Source organism: Hyperolius riggenbachi, chromosome 4, assembly GCF_040937935.1.
Source record: "Hyperolius riggenbachi isolate aHypRig1 chromosome 4, aHypRig1.pri, whole genome shotgun sequence".
Lineage (NCBI taxonomy): Eukaryota > Metazoa > Chordata > Amphibia > Anura > Hyperoliidae > Hyperolius > Hyperolius riggenbachi.
Window position 1 is genome coordinate 165,390,032 of NC_090649.1, and position 22,568 is coordinate 165,412,599.

The 22,568-nt window shown below is 41.3% G+C and overlaps 1 protein-coding gene across 2 annotated transcripts in view; it reads right to left on the reverse strand.

Moving 5' to 3' along the window:
- Positions 1-22,568, reverse strand: part of IFT80 (intraflagellar transport 80) — a 160,018-nt gene that overhangs the window by 118,543 nt on the left and 18,907 nt on the right. For both annotated transcript variants that reach the window (XM_068280931.1, XM_068280930.1), the window contains exons 3-5: positions 15,449-15,667; positions 9,844-9,954; positions 4,389-4,457 (exon numbers count right to left, since the gene is read on the reverse strand). In XM_068280931.1, the coding sequence (XP_068137032.1) occupies positions 4,389-4,457; positions 9,844-9,954; positions 15,449-15,667 (399 nt within the window). The remainder of the gene's footprint in view (positions 1-4,388; positions 4,458-9,843; positions 9,955-15,448; positions 15,668-22,568) is intronic.

Genomic DNA, 22,568 nt, shown 5'->3' on the forward strand with positions numbered 1-22,568 from the left:
ACAGGACATTTCTTCTTCTGAGGCTTCGGAAAAAGAGGCAAATGCTGCAAAACGGCTATCAGGCCTCCTCCTCCCCCCATTACTCACCGTCAACCAATGCCGATATGTTTTTGTTGGCTGTATTGTACACCTGCATTGTGTTTAATAAGAGATTGTCATCGCTTTACTATTCAGTAGTACGGAGATCCTGTTAGCTAGGTTCTTGTGGGAGAGGCACCAATAAGTCAAATGTCTGGACCTTCAGGCCATCTTCAGACTATGTATTGGCCGCAGCGTTGTGGCGCGGCCTGAACGCCACAACGCGAAAAACAGGTCTTCGGGGATTACCACGTTAGTATGCAGTAATACCCTTCTGACCGGGATTCTCTTCTGGTCACTTCCTGTTTTGAAGATACGGACACGTATTGTAAAAATACGTTTCCACGCATGCACGCCGCAACGCCAACCTCTTGGCAAACCCTGAGTCACCATAGACTTACACAACTTCCGGTCCGATGCACATCGCCGCGGGGTAAGGTCGGTATGCCCACGCAGTAGATCGGCGACTTTCGGCGCACCACATGCTGTATGAAAACACTCACAGGCTTTCATTAGCATAGCGCTGAGGTGCGGTAAAATGACCCACCGTACCAGTGTGAGAGGGCCCTCAATGTTTCGGTCCTGGGTAAAGGCAATTCTGTATTGTTCCAAATGGACCTGTACTGCCTAAAATCTTCAAAACTTTATTTATACTTCTTAAAATCCACATGTCTCCTTCAACAATACAACAGTAGTATATTAGTATGACAGAATGATTTATAGCATGACGGCTATTTTCAATGAGAATTTATCAGTAGTATCAATATCACTAGTATAACAGCTTTATTTAGAGTATAACAGTTGTTTTCAATGAGAATATATCAGTATGGAGGGACACACTGTTTTGGAGCATAGTTCCTTTCTGACAGTATGACAAGGACCCCACACATCCCTACGAACTGATATATTTTTATTGAGAAGAGCCGTTATATGCTAAATAAAGCAGTTATACTATTATTAACATTAATACTAATATATATTCTCAATGAAAATAGCTCTTATACTACTTCTGTACTGTTTAAAATGACATGCTGGTAGTAGGAAGATGAAATATAGTTTTGAAGATTTTAAAGTGGACCTGAACTCTAACTCGGGACAGAAGGAAAACAGAGAGAAATGCACCCTCTGTGTATTTAGAGAGCTTAGTCTGTCCAATTCCCCCTCATATTTGTCTAATCACAAGTAATTTGATCCCTCCTGTGTCACCTGACAGCCACAGCAGATAAGCTCATTTGAAAGCACAGGATATTAGCAATATGTATGCTTCCATGAAAGCAGGAAGTAGAAACAGTGCAGAATTATTTCAGGATTTGTATCAGCTGTAACAAAGAAATGTTTTCCTTTAAAGGTTATTATGCTGTTGCATATCTTTTAGCGCAGAGAGGAAGTTCTGAGTTCAGGTCCGCTTTAAAAAGTGCAGGTCCATTTACAATTAGTACAGAATTCCAACTGTTAGCTGATGACAGTGGTGTTGAGCAGAAATACTTGAAATAAATCAATTGTTATTGAGCCAGGAAGGGAAGGACATTTAGCCAGCTGAAACTACTGATTGTCAACTAGTGACCTTGATGGCATAAATTTATTTTCTTCCTGTGCGACTGGAAAATTGAGGAGGAGTTGGTGTAATGGTTGGTGTAATGGTAGTCCTGCATGAAGTAATGTTAAAATAAAACTGAAGTAAATGGAGAAAAAAAAAAAAAAAAAGGTCAGATACTCACCTATGGAGAGGAAAGGCTCTGGATCATAAATAACCTTTTCTGTTCTTCCCTGAGTATCCTGGGCACATATGCAATTAACTTTTTCTCCTGAGTTATCTCCTAGGAGATCATTTGTATCTTGTCTTTAAATTATCTTTTCAGCATTTTGCAATTGAAAAAGTTCCCGAGTTTGTGAAAATGTAATATCAAAATTACTTTGAGTGATTTTCTTGCTTGCTGGTGGTTTACAAGTCATTTTATAACTAGGTGTGAAAATATCACCTTGGAGAAAACTCAGTAGAAAAAGTGAATTGCATACAGGCCCTGGTTCCAGCACTCCTCCCCCTTCCCCCTTCTGCTGGTGTGTAGAAGTTGTTCCAACTACATTGTTCCAGAGCATGCACGCATGTCATGTGAAATGTCACTTTTGCTTGCGCTCAGTTTCCAGATGAGCGAATTGTTTAGTGTATTGGTGTATGTAAACGACATATGTCAACAAATATCATTTGAGAGGCGTCGCTTGTTTGTGTGCGCCGTCTTGTATCCAACTTGTGTATGGACCTTTAAAAGGTTAATTTGAAGACTGTCCATCCGATTACCTGATATGACTGCCATTGGGTTACAGCACCAGCAACAACTCGAATAGACCAGTATGCGGTCCTTCCAACTTGATGACAGATGAAGAGAACTGGAGTTATCCAACTAGTTTATGCTGATACCATGTATCAACAGATTATTCAGATCAATTGTTAAGTACATCAAAACACCAATTACGTATAGCCACCAATTACAATAAACATCAACCTTATTCAAGTCCCGAAAATAACTTGCCTCCTACCTACCATATCATACAGTTAAATCAATGGGGTTAGATAAATGATCTGTACAAGCCATCTATTGAATACACTCAAGATGGTCATACATCTCTCAATTTAGCAGGCGATCAACCATTTGATTAGATAATTATTTAACAGGATGAAAATTGGTGCCACTAGGGGCACACCTGATCGCCGATGCAACCAATTTTGGGTCCAAAATTAGTTGCATGTATCGATCGCACAGGTTGGTAAATCTTGGGCCGACGTGCTTGATCGGTAACGGTGTGCGATATTGGGACAAGTGACAATCGCGATGGAACCCCCTGGCGTTATTCCCCCTAGTGTACATATGCCCCCCATGCATCTGTACTTTACCTGTCTGCTGTCACCCGTCGTGGTGCCCATCAGTCTTCTGCTTCCTCCATTTGCTCTCACATGCTGTTAATCTACAGCACGTGAGGCGTGTGTGATGTCACACACGTGCCACATGCTTTACACGGGCAGAGCGGGAGGCACGAATGGAGGAAGCCGAAGAGAGATAGGCACTGCGGTGGGAGACAGCAGACAGGTGAAGTATAAATGCACGCATGAGGGAATATTTACACTGAGGGGCAGCGACGGGGGTGGCAAATGCAGAGTTGTGAGGCTGTTTCCAGAGAGATTTCATGCAGAAATTGATCAGGAATCAGCCAACGATGTATGAGCAGCCCAAAGATCTCTCTCTGATCAGTCTCTTGGTTGAATCTACTAATACATAGCTAGATACTGTATATGGGCATCTTTAGTCTTCTAAAAAAAAAAAGATCACTTTGTCCTTTAGAGCTCGTTTCCATATGCGAGCTTTCAGGCACGCTTATGGAAACGCAATCGAAGGGACAGCAGAGAGTGCATAGACTGCCCTCTCTGACGTTTCCACACATGCTCTGCGATTCACCAGTGAAATCTATCGGGAATTGGTCTGTGGTGTATGGGCAGGCAACAGATCTCTCTCTGATCAGATTTGATGAAGATCTGTCTTGCGGTAAGTTTACCAATCAATAGGACACCTTTACTGCCACCTCTTCAATTGTCCTGAATTAGAGATAAGTTGATCCATTAGAAAGATAGCAGTAAATAGAGGATTGTCAGGTTTAATTAAAGTGATAAAATCTGTGGAAAAACCAAATGGTGGATGCTTTCCTTTGATCACTCGACACCTACTTGGCTCTGGAACAAAGTGATCAGCTCAGTCATTGTGAGAACAGTAAACATCTCCCTCATTTCTTTCCGAACATACCCATAGCTTAATGTAATGCTGGGAATACACCATGACATTTTTTGGCAGGTAGATGGTTCGATAGATAATTTCCGACATGTCCGATCTGATTTTCGATTGTTTTTTCCTGACCGATTTCTCATAGAAGTGAATGGAAATCAATCAGAAAAACGATCGGAAAATTGATCGGACAGTAAATCTGCTGAAAAATCTCATTGTGTATTCCCAGCATTAGAGTGCTAAACACAAACTGTGATATGTCTTGCTAAATCAGCTAAACTTTGTGGTTGTCTGAGATGTATTCTGCATACAGTGTTGTCAAAAATCTATACAAGATCTGCTGACGCTATGACCAGACTAAAAGATTTCCACTGTAATCATCTAAATTAAAAAATGAAAAACAGAAAAAAAAGACACTTTCTAGCTGAAATGGATTTTACTCGAAGTAAAATTATAAAACAGATAAAGAAATTAGGAATTTTGCAGACCTTAAAAATGACAGTAAAGCAATATAAATGTGTGAAAAAAGTACTGTACTACCATTCTGTGCCAAGGTAGATCTCAGCATTCCACTTCTCGACCAAATCTTTATATGTCCATCTTCACCAGCTGTAGGAAGACATACAATGTTTAGCTCAAGGGTGCTCTTTAAAGGGGAACTCCAGTAAAAAAATAACGAAAAATTTACAGTAATTTTTACAGTAATAGTTATGTATAAATGATTTAGTCAGTGTTTGCCCATTGTAAAATCTTTCCTCTCCATGATTTACAAAATACATACCCCAGCGACAGTAAGAATCACTCTTAGTTGTTTATACTGAACGATAACAAGCGATGGATTCATTCAAGGTATGCACGTGTGCTAAAAATTTGCACTTCTGGGTCCTTATTGTCACGCTTGTGCTATCTGATTGCCGGACCCATGGTGTGCAGTCAATGAATACAAATGAGCGCCAACGTCATTCGCTAGTCACTAACCGTCAGGGAGCACTCATATTCCCACCACAGTGGACTAGCAGGTGGAACGGTATCCCTTTAGCACAGGCCATGTGACTAATGCTTCAGCACTGTCCAAGTGACCTACTGGCAGAAGGAGTCCTAATTCCATTTTTTGTAGCGACAAGTAGATTTCAAGCTTTCACATGAATATTTACATACAGCAGAGGCATTCTGATTGCTCAAATAACATCTTGTCTTGCTCATAGAAAAAAAGAACCTGTTTTGGAAACAAAGGCTTTAAAGATTTGATAAAGTGTTTGATATGCAGATTAACTTCATGTTATTCAAGACTTCTTCACCATGCAACTCAAATCAGAATATACATGAGAATTGTCACTCCTGGATGAATAACAAAAAGTGGTCTTTGGTAGAGCTATGTTCTTCACTTCTCAGCACATGCTGAAATTTATAACTAGCAAAATATGATCGTGTTTTATCACTTGGTTTCCTGCATGATGAACCTAAAAACTCAGATTCTATTCAGACTTGACTTAATTGTTACATCAGCAGTCGGTCAGAACAGCTGCAACAGTCAAGCAGTGAGAGCACTAGGCAAGGCGGGAAAGTGATGATGTAAAACTGTGTGTGGGCAAAGAGAAATGATATATTTCCTTTGTCTCTCCCACCAGCTACAGAATGATAACATGATCATTGAATTTATTTCCATGCCAGACAATCCTTCCTACATGGATGTGAGCAAACTTCCTGTACGCATCACTCTTTACAATTCCCTAAACAAATCAGACACATCCTAGTCATACTTCATCAACAGCATCAGCTATTATATCATTTTAGCCACTTTTTCTGAAAGTGCAAAATTACAATTGCAATCCTGATAAAGAAGGCTACAGGAGCTTTGTAGACATAGTTGACATAGTTAGCAGACCCTGCCATAATCTTCATATTTAGTCTGTGTTTTGTTTCTAGAAGGATGTGAGTCATGAGCTTTAGACAGTCTGAGAAAAGCAGTGGGTGGGGAAATAATCTAAGTCTGGTTTACTAAAGGTGCCCATACACTCGTCAGATTGGCAGCAGACAGATAAGAAATGCATCTGATGATCTATCTGATGCGTTTTTAGAACATTTTTTACCAGGATAGAATTCCAATAGATTTCAGTTTGAAATCTGTTGAAATTCGATCTGATGGCATTTTTTTGCCATCAGATTTCCATTAAGGCCAATGCAAACTGATAAGCAATCTCATCAGATCGACCTAAATTTTCCACCCTGCTAGTTCGATGGAAATCCATCGAAATCGATCGAAATCGGCCGTCGATCGGTCGATTGGCCAACCGATTTGCGATCGATCGATCGATCGCGATCGATCGGTCGGCCAGAAAATCGGCTGAGTGTATGGGCTGCTTAAGGTATCAACCACCATCACCTCTTAATTAAAGTATGTTGTAAGTGCATATATTGAGCTCAGATAGACGTCTAGAACAAAAGAGTATTGTACTGTGTAAGCCATCAGTAAAAAACAGGAAGTTTTGAATCAGGATGATACCAAATTGGCTACGAAATTAATTGGCTACCAAAAGATATTGAGTACACAATATAATCCTAGTCTATAGTGGATCAAATAAATGTAAAAAAAATCATTGTACAAAGAATGATTTACAACAGTCAGTCAAATTATTGCTTACCTTTTCAAAGTTCAGATACTATATATTAAATGACATTGGGGACCCTAGTCAATTAACTTTTTTTCCTGAGTTTCTCACACGAAAGACTTCACCACATTACCAATAAAATAAACCTGATATTACTTCCATACCTACTTTTTGGCCCTTTTCAATTTCTCAGTGCTGAAAATGTATTTTGTAGATAAGATGTAACATTATCTTCTGGGAGAAAACTCAGGAGAAAAGTGAATTGAGTAGAGGCTACAAAAACCAGCTTAAAATAACCTAATTAATTCTCTTTGCCTATATAGGGAACTCACCCTGGTTTTAAAAATAATTTTAGTCACACAGTGGGCATTTCTTTTCAGTTGTCTCTTGATGTAAAATGACAGCTGTCCATTGAGGAGATTTTTCTTATATCAATAATTTTTATTGAAAGAAATTTCCTATGTTATGCTGGATACACACCATACGTTCCCGCGTTCGTTGCGTCCATCGATACGCATCGACTCGATTATTTCCGACATGTCCGATTCACATTTCGATGGATTGTTAGGTCGATTTGCCATACTTTACATGGCAATCGACCTAAAAATCATCGAAATGCGTTAGGAAATGCTCGGAAAAAATTGAATCGACGCGTATCGACGGACGCATTTGACGCGGAAACGCATGGTGTGTATTCAGCATAATATCCATAAGTCAGCAGATAATATGCATTAAACATTCCCAAGTTCCAAATTATCTTAACAATTAAAACAGCCTTGGTCCAGAGAGTATGTTTACTAAACATATATAAGATTACCAAACCAGCAACTATGCTTCATTATCTGGATCGAGGCCCAGGAACTTTGGTAACTAATCTACACTAGACTAGACAAATAACATTTATTTCCTTGCTTTTATCCTAGCGAACTCAAAGCACCAGAGCTGCAGCCATTATAAAGTGCTATATAGGCAGTAACAGCGTTAGGGAGTCTTGCTCAAGGTCTAGTTACTGAATAGGTGCTGAACAGGAAAAGCCAAGATTCAGCAGTGTTAGGGGGTCTTGCCCGAGGTCTCCTTACTGAATAGGTGCTGGCTTACTGAACAGGACGAGCCGAGATTCGAACTCTGGTTTCCTGTATCAGACCAGTACACTATGCAGCTACTGCTATACCTTGTTACTCTGTTCTAGGAAGGGTGAAGAGAAAGGAAGACTCTGTGTGAGTACATAGAGTTGGGAGTAAAGGTAATGATATTCAACGGCATTTACATAATATAAATTAATGTTAACCTAGAGAGTTGAACTTAAATAGAACATGAGTAAGGGATCATGGATGGGACTGTTGACCACTTATATTAGGCAGTGTCAATTTAGGTCTGAACTACCCTTGTAAAATCTATCCTTTTTGCCGCATCTGCCAATCTGGAAATTTCCATATAGATGGGTCATAGTTACGTGTATGTGCTCTGAATTTATTCTCTAATGATAGGTTTTGTTCTACCAGCTGGCATAGTTGAGATAGGGTGGGAGACTCTGCAGACTTCCAATTAGAAGGGATTAAAAATCTAGCTGGCGCAAGAATATGAAAAATTATTAGCCTCTGTTTAAATGGGACTTTATTAAGTCCTACATTTAGTATTTTATTATTATTATTTAGTATTTATATAGAGCCGACATCTTCCGCAGTGCTGTACATAGTATATAGTCTAGTCACTAACTGTCCCTCAAAGGAGCTCACAATCTAATCTAATCCCTACCAGAGTCCTATGTCTATGTATGTATCGTGTAGTGTCTGTATTGTAGTCTAGGGTCATTTTTTTTTTAGGGGGAAGCCAATTAACTTATCTGTATGTTTTTGGGATGTGGGAGGAAACCGAAGTTACCGGAGGAAACCCACACAGACACGGGGAGAACATACAAACTCCTTGGAGATGTTGACCTGGCTGGGATACGAATCGGGGACCCAGCGCTGCAAGGCGAGAGCGCTAACCACTACGCCACCGTATTGCCAAATGTGGGGAAATTATGTACTTTTTGTCTATATGCTGTCTAACAAAAAGTTGAACTTTGTTTCAAAATTTAGAGATGGTGGAACAATCCCACATAATATGTATGAGAGTTCAGTCTCAGACCCAAGGCGGTCTTACAGAGGGTGCACCTTGGAAATCAGAGACCCTACAGGTGAGCAAATGATGTACCCCTTATAACAGCCATTTTCAGACACTAAAATTAGGTTGCAACTTGTTAGTGCAGTTAGTCTATTCAGATTTATGATGTGTTAAAGAACACGAGGTGCGAGACCTATGGAAGCTGCCATATTTATTTCCTTTTAAAACAATACCAGTTTCCTGGCAGTCCTGTTGATCTTTCTGGTCAGTAGGGTCTAAATCACACATCTGAAACAAGCATCCAGCTAATCCAGTCAGATTTGTCATAGACCTCTGATCAGCATGCTTGTTCAGGGTCTATGGCTTAAAGTAATAAATACAGAAAATCAGCAGGACAGTTAGGCAATGTGCATTATTTAAAATGAAATAAACATGTCAGCTTCCATATGCCTCTAACCTTGGATTCCATTTAAATTAATTTTACATTGAGGGTAACAGGAAAAATATTGGAGATAGGCAGGCAGTAGAAAGAGATACATTCATAAGATGCTCTCCAATAGGCTATCATATCTGCAAGATAACATAGGCTACTATACTGTAGCTGCAGGTGAAAGAACAAGCGACACCCATGCTAACCTAGAAATAAAAAACACATACATGTATATAAGTAGATAAATACTAATTCTGCTTACATAACAGATGTATTGTGCTATCCACGTAATGATTCCTGTGAATTTTATAAAGAAAAAGCAGAAAATCCTATTCTAGGCAGTGGCCATCTTGCTAAGCTAATGCTGACATCCTATCCTCCCTGACTCTTGTTTCCCCCCCCCCCCCCTCCCTTCTCTTGCTCATTGTGTATTCATTAGCTGCCCTCCTCCCAGAGTCTTCAGACACTCCCACTGAGGTGTATACTACGAACTGCACTGTCTTTTTTTTTTTATTTTGTCCTCCAATCGCTGAGTCACCTCAGCCTTGCTTGTAAACACAAGTGAGCAGGGGATCAGGTTTCAGATAGACTAGGCAGGGAAATAAATGGAAGAGGAGGAATATATTATAGATAAAAAGACCCCCCAACATTCAACTGTTTGGCACTGACTACTAAAGGGCCAGTGCTCCTAAAGTATGTGATAACTCCAAACCATAACAGCAGAAAAAGTTTTGCAAGTTTTGAATGCAGGATTAGCATCTTTATCACTTAATACACTCAGACCAGTTGCTGTTGAAATTTGATTTTTTTATGGTGACAATACTGCTTTAATCAAGTAAGATCACATCACCTGTGACCAGGGCTGTTCCATCATAATTCCAGCGGGCAGCAAGCACGGCCCCAGAGTGAGCGTCCACACTTTTCTCCACTCGGCCCGCCTTAGAGATGAAATGAAATTTTCCTAGAAAAATATCAGAGGAAATATAACACTGGTATGTAAGACATCTAACACTCAGAAGATTGTTTCTTAGATATCTGTAGCTACTGTATAACTGAAATTGTCATATCATCAATACACATAATAAAGCTCAATGACCTGAACCGAGCAGAACTGTTCATCTGGGCATGGGGGGCATCAGGATATTAGTCATAGACAACATTTGATTTATGGTCAGATCCATAGATGCCATAATTAGAGAGGAGTCAACAAGGTACAGTATATGATGAACACAAAAGAGAAGCAGAACTCCGGCACTATGCAGTTTAATGAAGGAAACAAGCAGCATACAGCTAAGTATGAATGCGGAATACAGTGTGAGAAAAGTCCAAGCAAATGCTGGTGATGACTTATCTGTAAGCAAATGCTGGTGATGACTTATCTGTAAATTGTTGTGTGCTGCTATGCTGGGATCACGTGGAGGTGCAGTGGGCGCCTGTGGTGCACAGCCTAACAAGTGTTTCGCTGAGGGATTCCTAACTTCTTCCGAGGCCTGTGCATGAATGCGTGCATGCGAGCAGCTGTATATGGTATATGGTAATATGTACAACTTCCCTACTGTGAAGCATAGAGGCAGATGTTTGGGGGACGGTGTGAAATCCAGCTGCGTTATTTGGTCAGAGTTGATGGCAAGATAAATGCAGCATGTTACTAGGGAATGCTGATGGACACTCTATGTGCAAGCAGCGCATGAGACAGATTTGGACTTTCCAACAGGACACCAGTTCTGGAGTGGCCATTACAGTCAATATCATTGAGCCACTTTGGGGAAATCTGAAACGTGCAGTTCATTAAAGACAGTCCAAGAATTTATGGGAACTGGAGGCTTTTTGCCAAGAAGAATGGGCAGCTTTGCCAACTAATAAAAATTAAGTCCCACATCCACAACTATCACGAAAGACTACAACCAGTTATCGATACCAGAGGGGGAAAAACACAGAATAAAGAACTTAGTGTATGTATACTTTTGAACCGGGACCATCTCAGTATTTCCTTAATTGTTCTGTTTTATTTAATGATTGTGTTATTTTGAATGTCTCACAATGTAATTTAAATCCCATAAAAAATAAAATAAAAGTGTTTTTGCTGATCACTCATTATTTCCTTAAAGAGACTCCGTAACAAAAATTGCATCCTGTTTTTTATCATCCTACAAGTTCCAAAAGCTATTCTATTGTGTTCTGGCTTACTGCAGCACGTTCTACTATCACCATCTCTGGAATAAATCAACTTATCTCTCTCTTGTCAGACTTGTCAGCCTGTGTCTGGAAGGGTGCCAAGTTCTTCAGTGTTGTGGTTCTGTGATGCATCTCCCCCCTCCAGGCCCCTTTCTGCACACTGCCTGTGTGTTATTTAGATTAGGACAGCTTCTCTCTTCTCTCTTATCTTTTACAATCTGGATAAATCCTCCTCTGAGCTGGCTGGGCTTTCACATACTGAGGAATTACATACAGGCAGAGCTGTCTGCACTCTGCAGGAAGAAACAGCCTGACACTTCAGTGGATGATAGCTGCAGAGGGAAAGAAACACACAAATGATCTCTTGAGATTCAAAAGGAAGGCTGTATACAGCCTGCTTGTGTATGAATGTATTTTCTATGTGTGGACATACTGTACATCAACCTACTTCTTGTTTTGGTGGCCATTTTGTTTGTTTATAAACAAACTTTTTAAAACTGTTTTTAACCACTTTTAATGCGGCGAGGAGCGGCGAAATTGTGACAGAGGGGAATAGGAGATGTCCCCTAACGCACTGGTATGTTTACTTTTGTGCGATTTTAACAATACAGATTCTCTTTAAAGCACGCTTGAAGTGAGAGGGCCGCTGCTCCTCTGCCTCCAATATGTTCAGCCGTAGAACCTGAACAAGCATGCAGATCAAAAGTCTCTGACTAAGTCTGACTGGATTTGATGCATGCTTGTTTCAGGTGTGTGATTCAGACACTACTGCAGCCAAAGTGATCAGCAGGACTGCCAGGCAATTGGTATTGTTTAAAAGGTAATACTTTTGGCAGCCATAAGTATTTGTATTATACTTTAGGCTGGGAAGCTCTGGGACAGAATAAAAACGGTTAATGTCACAAATAAGCTTGACATATTTTGGATGTTTATGCAAATATTTATGACGATGTTAAAAGTCTTTTCTTTGCCAGATATTGCAATGAAATTATTTATGTAGTATTGGAATTTAAGTGTACCTGGAGGGAAAAAGGTGCCCCAAATGGGTACTTACCTCAGTAGAGGATAATTCAGAGGCTTCCCCCGCCCCCCTCATCTCCACCAATCCAGTGCTAGGTCCCCAGAACCTCATAGAAACGGCAGCGCTGAGCAGGATGCCTTGCGCCACGGAGTAGCATGGAGCCTCTCAGGTTTAGCTATTTCCACCAAGCTTGGGTGACTCTGTGCTACTGTGTGGGCACGAGCCGTCCTGCGCAATGGGCCACATCCGCAAACTTCCAGAGGGTCCAGTTCTGGATTGGTGGTCTCGAGGAGGACATTGGAAGCCTCTGGAGGATCACAAGGCTTCCCTCTACTAAGGTAAGGATCTGACTTTTTCTCCTCTGGATCTCAGGGGCTTGCTTTAAATAATGTTATTCCTAATATGGTATTAAGGATGTGGGGGAAAAATCCTTTCGGGAATAACAGTTTCCTGTGTGTATCCTGGAATTCACCTGTGTTGTTCTTTACATAACTTCATCTGGTGATCTGTGATATCAGAGGTATTGGCTATGACTGGGTGACTCACAGGCTGGAATCATTCTCCGACTCTGATGTCATCTCAAATCTATCTTGAATAGTCATGTTGTAACCATTCTCCATGACCACAAAACAGCCATGCAAAACGACTACTTCAAGGAACACTCCAGTCTTGTAAGGAAAGGCAATGCTTTCCACATCAGATATATACAGTATATTGTAAGGCTATTAGCAGAGTTTATGGTAGATTCCTAGGGAATGAACAACACTTACAACTTGCTGGAAAATGGTGCTCGATCACAATAACAATATTTCCTGCTGCCCTTGCCTCTCCACGTTCTTTGGAACATTTTTGTACATGGAAAGGCTGCTTTCAACTATCAGTAATGATTGTTTCAGGTGACCAAAATAGCAGGTCTGTCCTGGGCTTTCCCTATGTTATGTAGATACTGCCAGTGCATCTTTCAAAGTGGTATGCCACTTTTGCCACAGATCGTACAGGTGACAAAGCTGTTCCAGCCACAAATTCCCCCTCTCAGGCTACTGAACTGTGGGAGGTATGGCCATGCTGTTTATTATGAATAAGGTAAAGTAATTGTTGGAATAGCGAAAGGGATTTTAGGATTAGAATATGAAGTTGTGGGAAGAGCAGGAAAAGGAACCCAAAATCAAGACAGAAGTATTGTGGTGGTGGCCGTACATTTGGAGGGGGTGGGGCTGACATGACACCTGGTATTAAGAACCTCCATGTGGGAGGATGTAGGTGGTTTGGGGGTATTAGTTAAAAAATAAAAAGCATAAAACCTGTAAATAAAATGTTATATACTGTTAGCCAATTTTTAAAAGAAAACTTTGTTTTCTTTGTCTTTGAAAGGTTAGGCGCATTTTGTCAAATCTTGTATAGGAATGAAATCGTGTGGGCAGGAAAGCAGCTGATGAAATAAAGTATGCGATATCAAAAGTGCAGAATGCCAAAGACCTGCACAATAATATAAAAAAACAAGGTTTTTCCTCATATGAACCAATCAAATTTCAGCAACCGGTTTTCCAGTACAAGGTAAAAAATATATAGTGGAAATCAATGGGAGAGGGAAGACAGCTTATATTTTTCATAGGTGAAAATCAACTAATAATTAAAGGAAAACTTAAGTCAGGAAAAAAAAAAATGACATTTACTCACCCGGGGCATCCCTCAGCCCCCCGAAGCTGGATGGTGCCCTCGCAGCCCCGCTCCGATCGTCCTGTCCCCGCCGGCGGCTACTTCCGGGTTCGGCGACAGCCGCCGACAGGCTGGGAACGCGGCTGATTTTCCGCGTTCCCAGCCGCTATATCACCCTCTATGCTGCTATAGCGTATATATACACGCTATAGCAGCATAGAGGGGTGATATAGCGGCTGGGAACGCAGAAAATCAGCTGCGTTCCCAGCCTGTCGGCGGCTGTCGCCGAACCCGGAAGTAGGCGCCGGCGGGGACAGGACGATCGGAGCGGGGCTGCGAGGGCACCATACAGCTTCGGGGGGCTGAGGGATGCCCCGGGTGAGTAAATGGTTTTTTTTTTTTCCTGACTTAAGTTTTCCTTTAAAAACAGACGTAAAAACATATGGCACCTGTTCCAAAATTCATTACTGTGTTGGGCACAACAAAAACAACATCGCCACAAATATAGCACACAGATGCAAATATATATCATGTCAAAAGATATAGCATCTCACCCATTATGCTGGGTACACACTATGAGATTTTCTGAACGATTTACTGTCAGATCGATTATTTCCAACATGTCCGATTTGCTTTCCGAACAATTTCCGATCGATTTCCTAATAAAGCGGGATTGTCATACTAAAAATCAAATTTCAACAGCAACTGGTCTAAGTGTATTAAGTTTCATTTCATCTCTAAGGCGGGCCGAGTGGAGAAAAGTGTGGACGCTCACTCTGGGGCCGTGCTTGCTGCCCGCTGGAATTATGATGGAACAGCCCTGGTCACAGGTGAAGTGATCTTACTTGATTAAAGCAGTATTGTCACCATAAAAAAAATCTAATTTCAACAGCAACTGGTCTGAGTGTATTAAGTGATAAAGATGCTAATCCTGCATTCAAAACTTTCAAAAGTTTTTCTGCTGTTATGGTTTGGGAATTATCACATACTTTAGGAGCACTGGCCCTTTAGTAGTCAGTGTCAAACAGTTGCATGCTGGGGGTCCTTTTTATCTGTAATATATTTCTCCTCTTCCATTTATTTCCCTGCCTGGCTGCTTATCTGAAACCTGATCCCCTACTCACTTGTGTTTACAAGCAAGGCTGAGGTGACTCAACGATTGGAGGACAAAAGAAAAAAAAAAGTATTTAGCCTCAGCTGTGGGCAAAAGACATGGTTCCAACCAGGAACAAAATTCTCTTTATTTACTATATAAAATTCACTGAAATCAAAACGTGGACAGTACAATACATGTGTTATGTAAGTAGATCAGGTATTTATCTACCTATATATGTGTTTTTTTTCTTGGCATAGTATGGCTAATCCTCCTGCTTTAAAGTGCATGGAAATCGATCGGAAAGCAAATCAGACATGTTGGAAATAATCGATCCGACTGTAAATCGGCCAGAAAATCTCATAGTGTGTACCCAGCATTAGACGTTGACTGAATGGGGTGGATAATTGTTTCCCCTGTATGCAGCCTGATCATTGGAAGTTGTAATCTTGTGCATGTGAAGCTTACCAGCCTCACACACCTATAAAGCTCACATCATTGAGCACTCACCATCAGAACTAGTCAGCACAAAGATATCTGCCTGTCCTTGCTTCTTGTTCATCACATTCTTGGGGAACCAGTGCAGGTCGATAGGATAGGTATCATCTGGAAGTTTTACTACCAGTGCTGTCTCCCCATTCAACAAATTCCATTTCATAATCTGGTGGTCATCACTGCAGGAGTACAGCTCATCAGCCGAGGTCCAGCCCACGCAGCTAACCAGTTCCTTATGTACAATGGGATTAAGGAGGTCAACATGTGTGTTCAGAGAAGGAAAAAGTTTAAAAAAGAAACTCCATCTTTTACCAGCAAAAAACATACATGCTTTACTTCTTCTCATGCACATTATACAGTGGGATGCGAAGGTTTGGGCAACCTTGTAAATTGTCAAGATTTTCCTGTATAAATCGTTGGTTGTTACGATAAATATATCATATAGGAGACACACACAGTGATATTTGAGAAGTGAAATGAAGTTTATTAGAGTTACAGAAAGTGTGCAATAATTGTTTAAACAAAATTAGGCAGGTGCATAAATGTGGGCACTGTTGTCATTTTATTGATTCCAAAACCATAGAACTAATTATTGGAACGCAAATTGGCTTGGTAAGCTCAGTGACCCCTGACATACATACAAAGGTGAATACAATTATGATAAAGAGTATTTAAGGGGGTCAATTGTAAGTTTCCCTCCTCTTTTAATTTTCTCTGAAGAGTAGCAACATGGGGTCTCAAAACAACTATCAAATGACCTGAAGACAACGATTGTTCACCATCATGGTTTAGCAGAAGGATACAGAAAGCTGTCTCTGGATTTCAGCTCTCTGTTTCCACAATTAGGAACATATTGAGGAAATGGAAGACCACATGCTCAGTTCAAGCTAAGGCTCGAAATGGCAGACCAAGAAAAATCTCGGATAATAAGAAGCGACGAATGGTGAGAAAAGTCACAGAAAACACACAGACCAGCACCAAAGACCTACATCATCTTGCTGCAAATGGAATAACTGAATCGTTCAATCATCTGGAGCACTTTACACAAGGAGATGCTGTATGCAAGAGTGATGCAGAGGAAGCCTTTTCTCCGCCCACAGCACAAACAGAGGTATGCTAAAGCACATTTGGACAAGACAGCTTCATTTTGGAATAAGGTTCTGTGGACTGATGAAACTAAAATTGAGTTATTTGGGCATAACAAGGGGCATTATGCATAAAGGAAAAAGAACACAGCATGCCAAGAAAAACACCTGCTACCTACAGTAAAATATGGTGGTGGTTCCATCATGCTGTGGGGCTGTGTGGCCAGTGCAGGGACTGGGAATCTTGTCAAAGTTGAGGGATGCATGGATTCCACTCAGACTCAGATTCTGGAGACCAATGTCCAGGAATCCGTGACAAAGCTATGGCTGCGCCGGGGCTGAATCTTTAAATAAGACAACGACCCTAAACACTGCTCAAAATCCACTAAGGCATTCATGCAGAGGAACAAGTACAACATTCTGGAATGGCCATCTCAGTCCCCAGACCTGAATATAATTGAAAATCAGTGGTGTGAGTTAAAGAGATCTGTCCATGTTCGGAAGCCATCAAACCTGAATGAACTAGAGATGTTTTGTAAAGGGGATTGGTCCAAAATACCTTCAACCAGAATCCAGACTCATTGGAACCTAGAGGAAGCATTTAGAGGCTGTAATTTCTGCAAAGGGATGATCGACTAAGTATTGATTTCATTTATTTTTTGTGTTGCATAAATTTGGGCACCACAAAAAAGAAATGATTTTGTTTAAATAATTATTGCACATTTTCTGCAAATCCAATAAACTTCATTTCACTTCTCAAATATCACTGTGTGTGTCTCCTATATGATATAATTAATTTTCTTTTTCTATCATAACAACCAACGATTTATACAGGAAAATCATGACGATTAACAACGTTGCCCAAACTTTCGCATCCCACTGTATATAGCTGTGTTGATTACTGGTCAGTGATCAGCTTGGCTGGAAATAATAATTTTACTTGTCACATTATTCATTTTTAATATTAAAAACATTAATATGATTAGGGTTACCATAAAAGATTAAAAAATAGTGTAGATACTATCATTTATAAATAGCCTAATCAGAGTAGAGAAAGAAATCACCGCTCTACCTCCTCACCAAATGAAGGTGCAGGAAACCAGTGCTGCAACCATGGTATAGACAGAGTAGAGTTCGCACACTTACAGGTTGAGAAAAGTCCAAAAGAGTTTTATTTATCGACACACAGGTACAGCAAAACGACTGACATGTTTTGGACGACAGTCCTTACTCATAGCCTAACAAATACTGACATCTTAACAAGACATATATACTCCTGTGTTCTCCAGGTACCACCCTGAAATGGGTGTGTCTGGGAAAAACTTCAAATCATTAAGATTTAAAGACACAGTAATTCAAGGTTGCATAAAACCCCAGTTGTTACAATAAAAAGACAATCTTTATTGCACAAAATACACTTAAAATAATCTAAAAAGGATATCAATAGATAAAATGTAAAACCCAGCTCGCATTTAGACCTCTCGGGGTCCTGGTGCCCAGCTGGAGAATCCAGGAGGCTTCTCTAGTTTGTAGTCTTTTATACAGATCACCCCGTCTTATTGGAACAGTGACCCTCTCAACTCCCTGAAATGAAAAACTCTGCATGTTACTGCCATGCACCTCTCTATGCTTTGCAACATTGCTAATATTGTCGGTATTCCATGAGGCACAATTATAATGTTCCAATATCCTCTGTCTGAGGGGGTGTGTAGTGCAGCCCGCATATTGGAGGCTGCAGATCGTGCAGGTGAGTACATAGATAACCGACTTGGTATTGCAATTGATAAACTGTCGCAAAGAAAATATTCTCTGGTTATCGAAAATACAGTACGAGAGGAGGAATGGCAGAAACAGTATCTGCAGGTAGAAGTACCACACCTGTAAGAACCTGTGGTGGACAGCCAGGTCCACTGTGGATCACTGGCTGTAGAGTGAAAAAGACTGGAAGAAAGGGTCACCGCCAATGAGGGGGCCTTTTTATAGGCAAATTCAGCCACATGGCTAATTAATATTCACTGCACTGAGGAGACTTGTGGTGGGACTGTAGTGTTGTCCGGATCATGAATGAATCATTCACTTGATCCGGATCTTTTTTGTGAGTCGAATCATCCGGATCATCACAATGAAAGATTCGGTTCACAGTGGATGTCTGTCTGGAGGAAACAGGTACATACAGAATGTACAGTGCAAGGAAAGTCCTGTCCTGCTAATCATTTCACCCAGTCTGCTTCCCTAGAAAAATGATTGAAATGATTCGGTCCAAAGATCCAGATCTTTTCAATGATCCAATTCAAATGATCCGAATCCTTAAAAAGATCCGGACTTCCTATCACTAACCTGGAGCGGCTGCTTTGAGAGCTGCATAACGCAGCTCAATCTGACGTCCAACTTCAACACCACCATGCGTTGCGTTAGGGGTACGTTATGCGACCATAACGTCCCCTAAAACGCAACGTCTTGGTGGGAAAGTAGCCTAATATCAAGGAAATCAATCTGAGCATCACTGGACGCATGGGTAAACTTTAAATTCAAGTCATTTTCATTTAGGTAGTTCAAAAATTGGCCCAGAGCTTCATCTGACCCTCACCAGATCATAAGAAGGTCGTCTATGAAACGACCATACCAAACAGTGGATTCAGAGAAGGGGTTCACCTCCACAAAGATGTGGAGCTCCTCCCACCACCCCATATAGAGGTTGGCTAGAGAGGGCGAAAATGTTGCCCCCATAGAAGCACCGCATCTCTTTTCCAGCATCATTGCAGGCCTATTTACAGGTGGTTACTGAGTTTCTGCTCACCCACAACTATTTTTTCTTTAATGGGGGTTCTATCTCCAGAGATGCGGAGCTTGTATGGGGGAGAAATTTTCGCCTTCTCTCGCCAACCTCTATATGGGGTGGTGGGAGGAGCGCCGCATCTTTGGGGAGGTGAAGCCCTTCTCTAAATCCATTGTTTGGTATGGTCGTTTCATAGACGACCTACTTATGATCTGGTGAGGGTCAGATGAAGCTTTGGGCCAATTTGTGAACTACCTAAATGAAAATGACTTGAATTTGAAGTTTACCAATGCGTCCAGTGATGCTCAGATTGATTTCCTTGATATTACTCTGCTTGGCTGCCCGCAAACTAGTAACATTTTGACCAAAACCTACAGGAAGTCCTGTGCAAGAAACTCGATTTTACAGGCGACTTCTTGTCACCCTAAACATACAATTAGAGGTGTACCAATAGGAGAGTATATACGAGCTAGGAGGAATTGCTCCACAGACGAGTACACGGCACAGGAATTCACCAATCTGAAATCCCATTTTTTTACTGAGGGGATACTCAGAAACTGATATACAACGGGCATCTAATATATCTATGTCTAGAGACAGAGAAAACCTTTTAAGAGCCAATTCAGGTAGGATCTTTTCTCAGGAATCAGAAGTTAGACCGATAAATTTTATTACAACATACAGTGGCTTGCAAAAGTATTCGGCCCCCTTGAAGTTTTCCACATTTTGTCACATTACTGCCACAAACATGAATCAATTTTATTGGAATTTCACATGAAAGACCAATACAAAGTGCTGTACACGCGAGAAGTGAAATGAAAGTCATATATGATTCCAAACATTTTTTACAACTAAATAACTGCAAAGTGGGGTGTGCGTAATTATTCAGCCCCTTTTGGTCTGAGTGCAGTCAGTTGCCCATAGACATTGCCTGATGGGTGCTAATGACTAAATAGAGTGCACCTGTGTGTCATCTAATGTCCGTACAAATACAGCTGCTCTGTGACGGCCTCAGAGGTTGTCTAAGAGAATATTGGGAGCAACAACACCATGAAGTCCAAAGAACACACCAGACAGGTCAGGGATAAGGTTATTGAGAAATTTAAAGCAGGCTTAGGCTACAAAAAGATTTCCAAAGCCTTGAACATCCCACGGAGCACTGTTCAAGCGATCATTCAGAAATGGAAGGAGTATGGTACAACTGTAAACCTACCAAGACAAGGTCGTCCACCTAAACTCACAGGCCAAACAAGGAGAGAACTGATCAGAAATGCAATCAAAAGGCCCATGGTGACTCTGGACGAGCTTTTTGTTCATTGTGACCCCCCCCTATAATTTTGGTGTGGGACCATTAAGCAAAGGGTGAGATAGACAGTGTGTGTATTGTGATATAGTCTAGTCAATTGACAGGCTCTCCCCAATTGTTTATAATTGCTTATATTGTACTCAGGGCTGCTATGGCTTATGCATTATCTGATGAAATTCATTTGGACATTGAGGCCACTTTTAAAACCACAGAGACACCTGTTGATGTCTCCAATACTGATCAGATTGTCAGGAAACTGTGTAGACAACACAGGAAATTGACTCTTAAATTACTTCGCCGCAAATGGAATGAATCCACATTAGAGTCCTATAAAGAGGCAGCGGTTCTACCCTGGGGGATTCGAGAAAAGGTCATCCCAGCCGATCATCTTCGGAATGACCGGTTTCTTCCCAAGTGGAAAATTGCGTGTATAGCGCATGGTTTTGTGCTGTTAGGACTAATTATTGAAGAGGAGACAATTCAGGTTCAGGAGATAAAAGAGGCTGTAGATCTGAGTATTGCAGGCTTAGAAGTATATAAGGATCACCCGATGTTTGTGAAACTTAACGACCTGTTAAAAAGTGAGGTGGAGCGTACTCAGAAAATAATTAAAAAGGAAAAACAGGCCAAATATCACAAGGATTTAGAAGAGTGGAAGGAGGGTGAATATTTTTTGTACCTTCCTGGGAGCCAACAGTCCAGATCGGGCAGTAGACCCAGAGGGGGGAAAAGGGTGGAGGACAGTGAGGAGAATTCAGAATCCCTCGCGTCGTCAACCTCGGGAAAGTCAGTTGTTTTTTTAGGCGGAGACGACGCAGACAGCGACGGAGATCAAAAAAGGAAGCAAGAAAAAGGAAACAGGAGAGGCAGAAAGAAAAAGAGAGAGCAGCCTTTGAAGCCTATATTGCCGGTGGAGGACAAATCGTGACGGATCCCCCGGTCACTTTGAATAAGGTAAAGAATGAAAATATGTTGGCTCTCAATATTATAAACCTCTCAGATTTCCCTCTCGGCCCTGACCACATTTCCCTTCTTGGCAAGGGGCTGACATTCTCGCCGGTTCTGGGTGGCGATGGCTTTATCGCCCAAAAGGACTTACAGATGTTTGCACGGAAAATTTTGCTGAAATCATTGTATGCAGAGAAGGCAGAAAATAGATTACCCCATGAGAATGAGGGTGAAAGTAGTCTTGAGTTGGATGGCCCAAAATGGACACTGAATGATCTGGAGGTACTACGTGTACTCGATGAACTGAAAGATCAGGCCAAATGTGACACGGAGTCTGGTCAAAACCAACCGGGCGGCGAGAGCCAGCTGATTGATCATGCTCAGTGTCAAAATAAATCCAATTACATGCCATCGCTGCAATCAAATGCGGCTTTGGGCATCTTTGTCGATCTGGTAACACAAGATCTCAGATCGATAGATTGGACCCAATCTGGACGCGATAATCGGGCACAGGGTGAGCGATGTGCCCTGGAGGAATTGAAGCGTGCAGAGGATGTTATAGTGCGCCCCAGTGACAAGGGGGGAAATGTGGTCCTGTGGTCTCGAGAATTGTACTTGGAAGAAGCCAATAGACAGCTGTCTGATACCAACACATATGTACGGCTGCGCAGCAGCCCATATGAAAGAATCATATATGGAGTAACGGAATGGGTTGATGACGCGGGTGAGGAAGGAATCATTGATGAACAGGAAATTAGATTTCTGAAGACACAAACATATCGAGCCCCGTTTTATACTTGATCCCCAAGGTCCATAAAAATGTCAACAGGCCGCCTGGTAGGCCGATAGTGAGCGCAATCAATGGTCCCACTGAAAAACTGTCCAAATGGATAGATCAAAGATTTAGTTACATCCCTGCCATCCTATGTACAGGAGTCAAGGGATGTTTTGCGTCTCATTGATGGCCTGGCGGTGGAACCTGGAGACAATCTCGTGGGAATCGACGTGGAAAGTTTATAC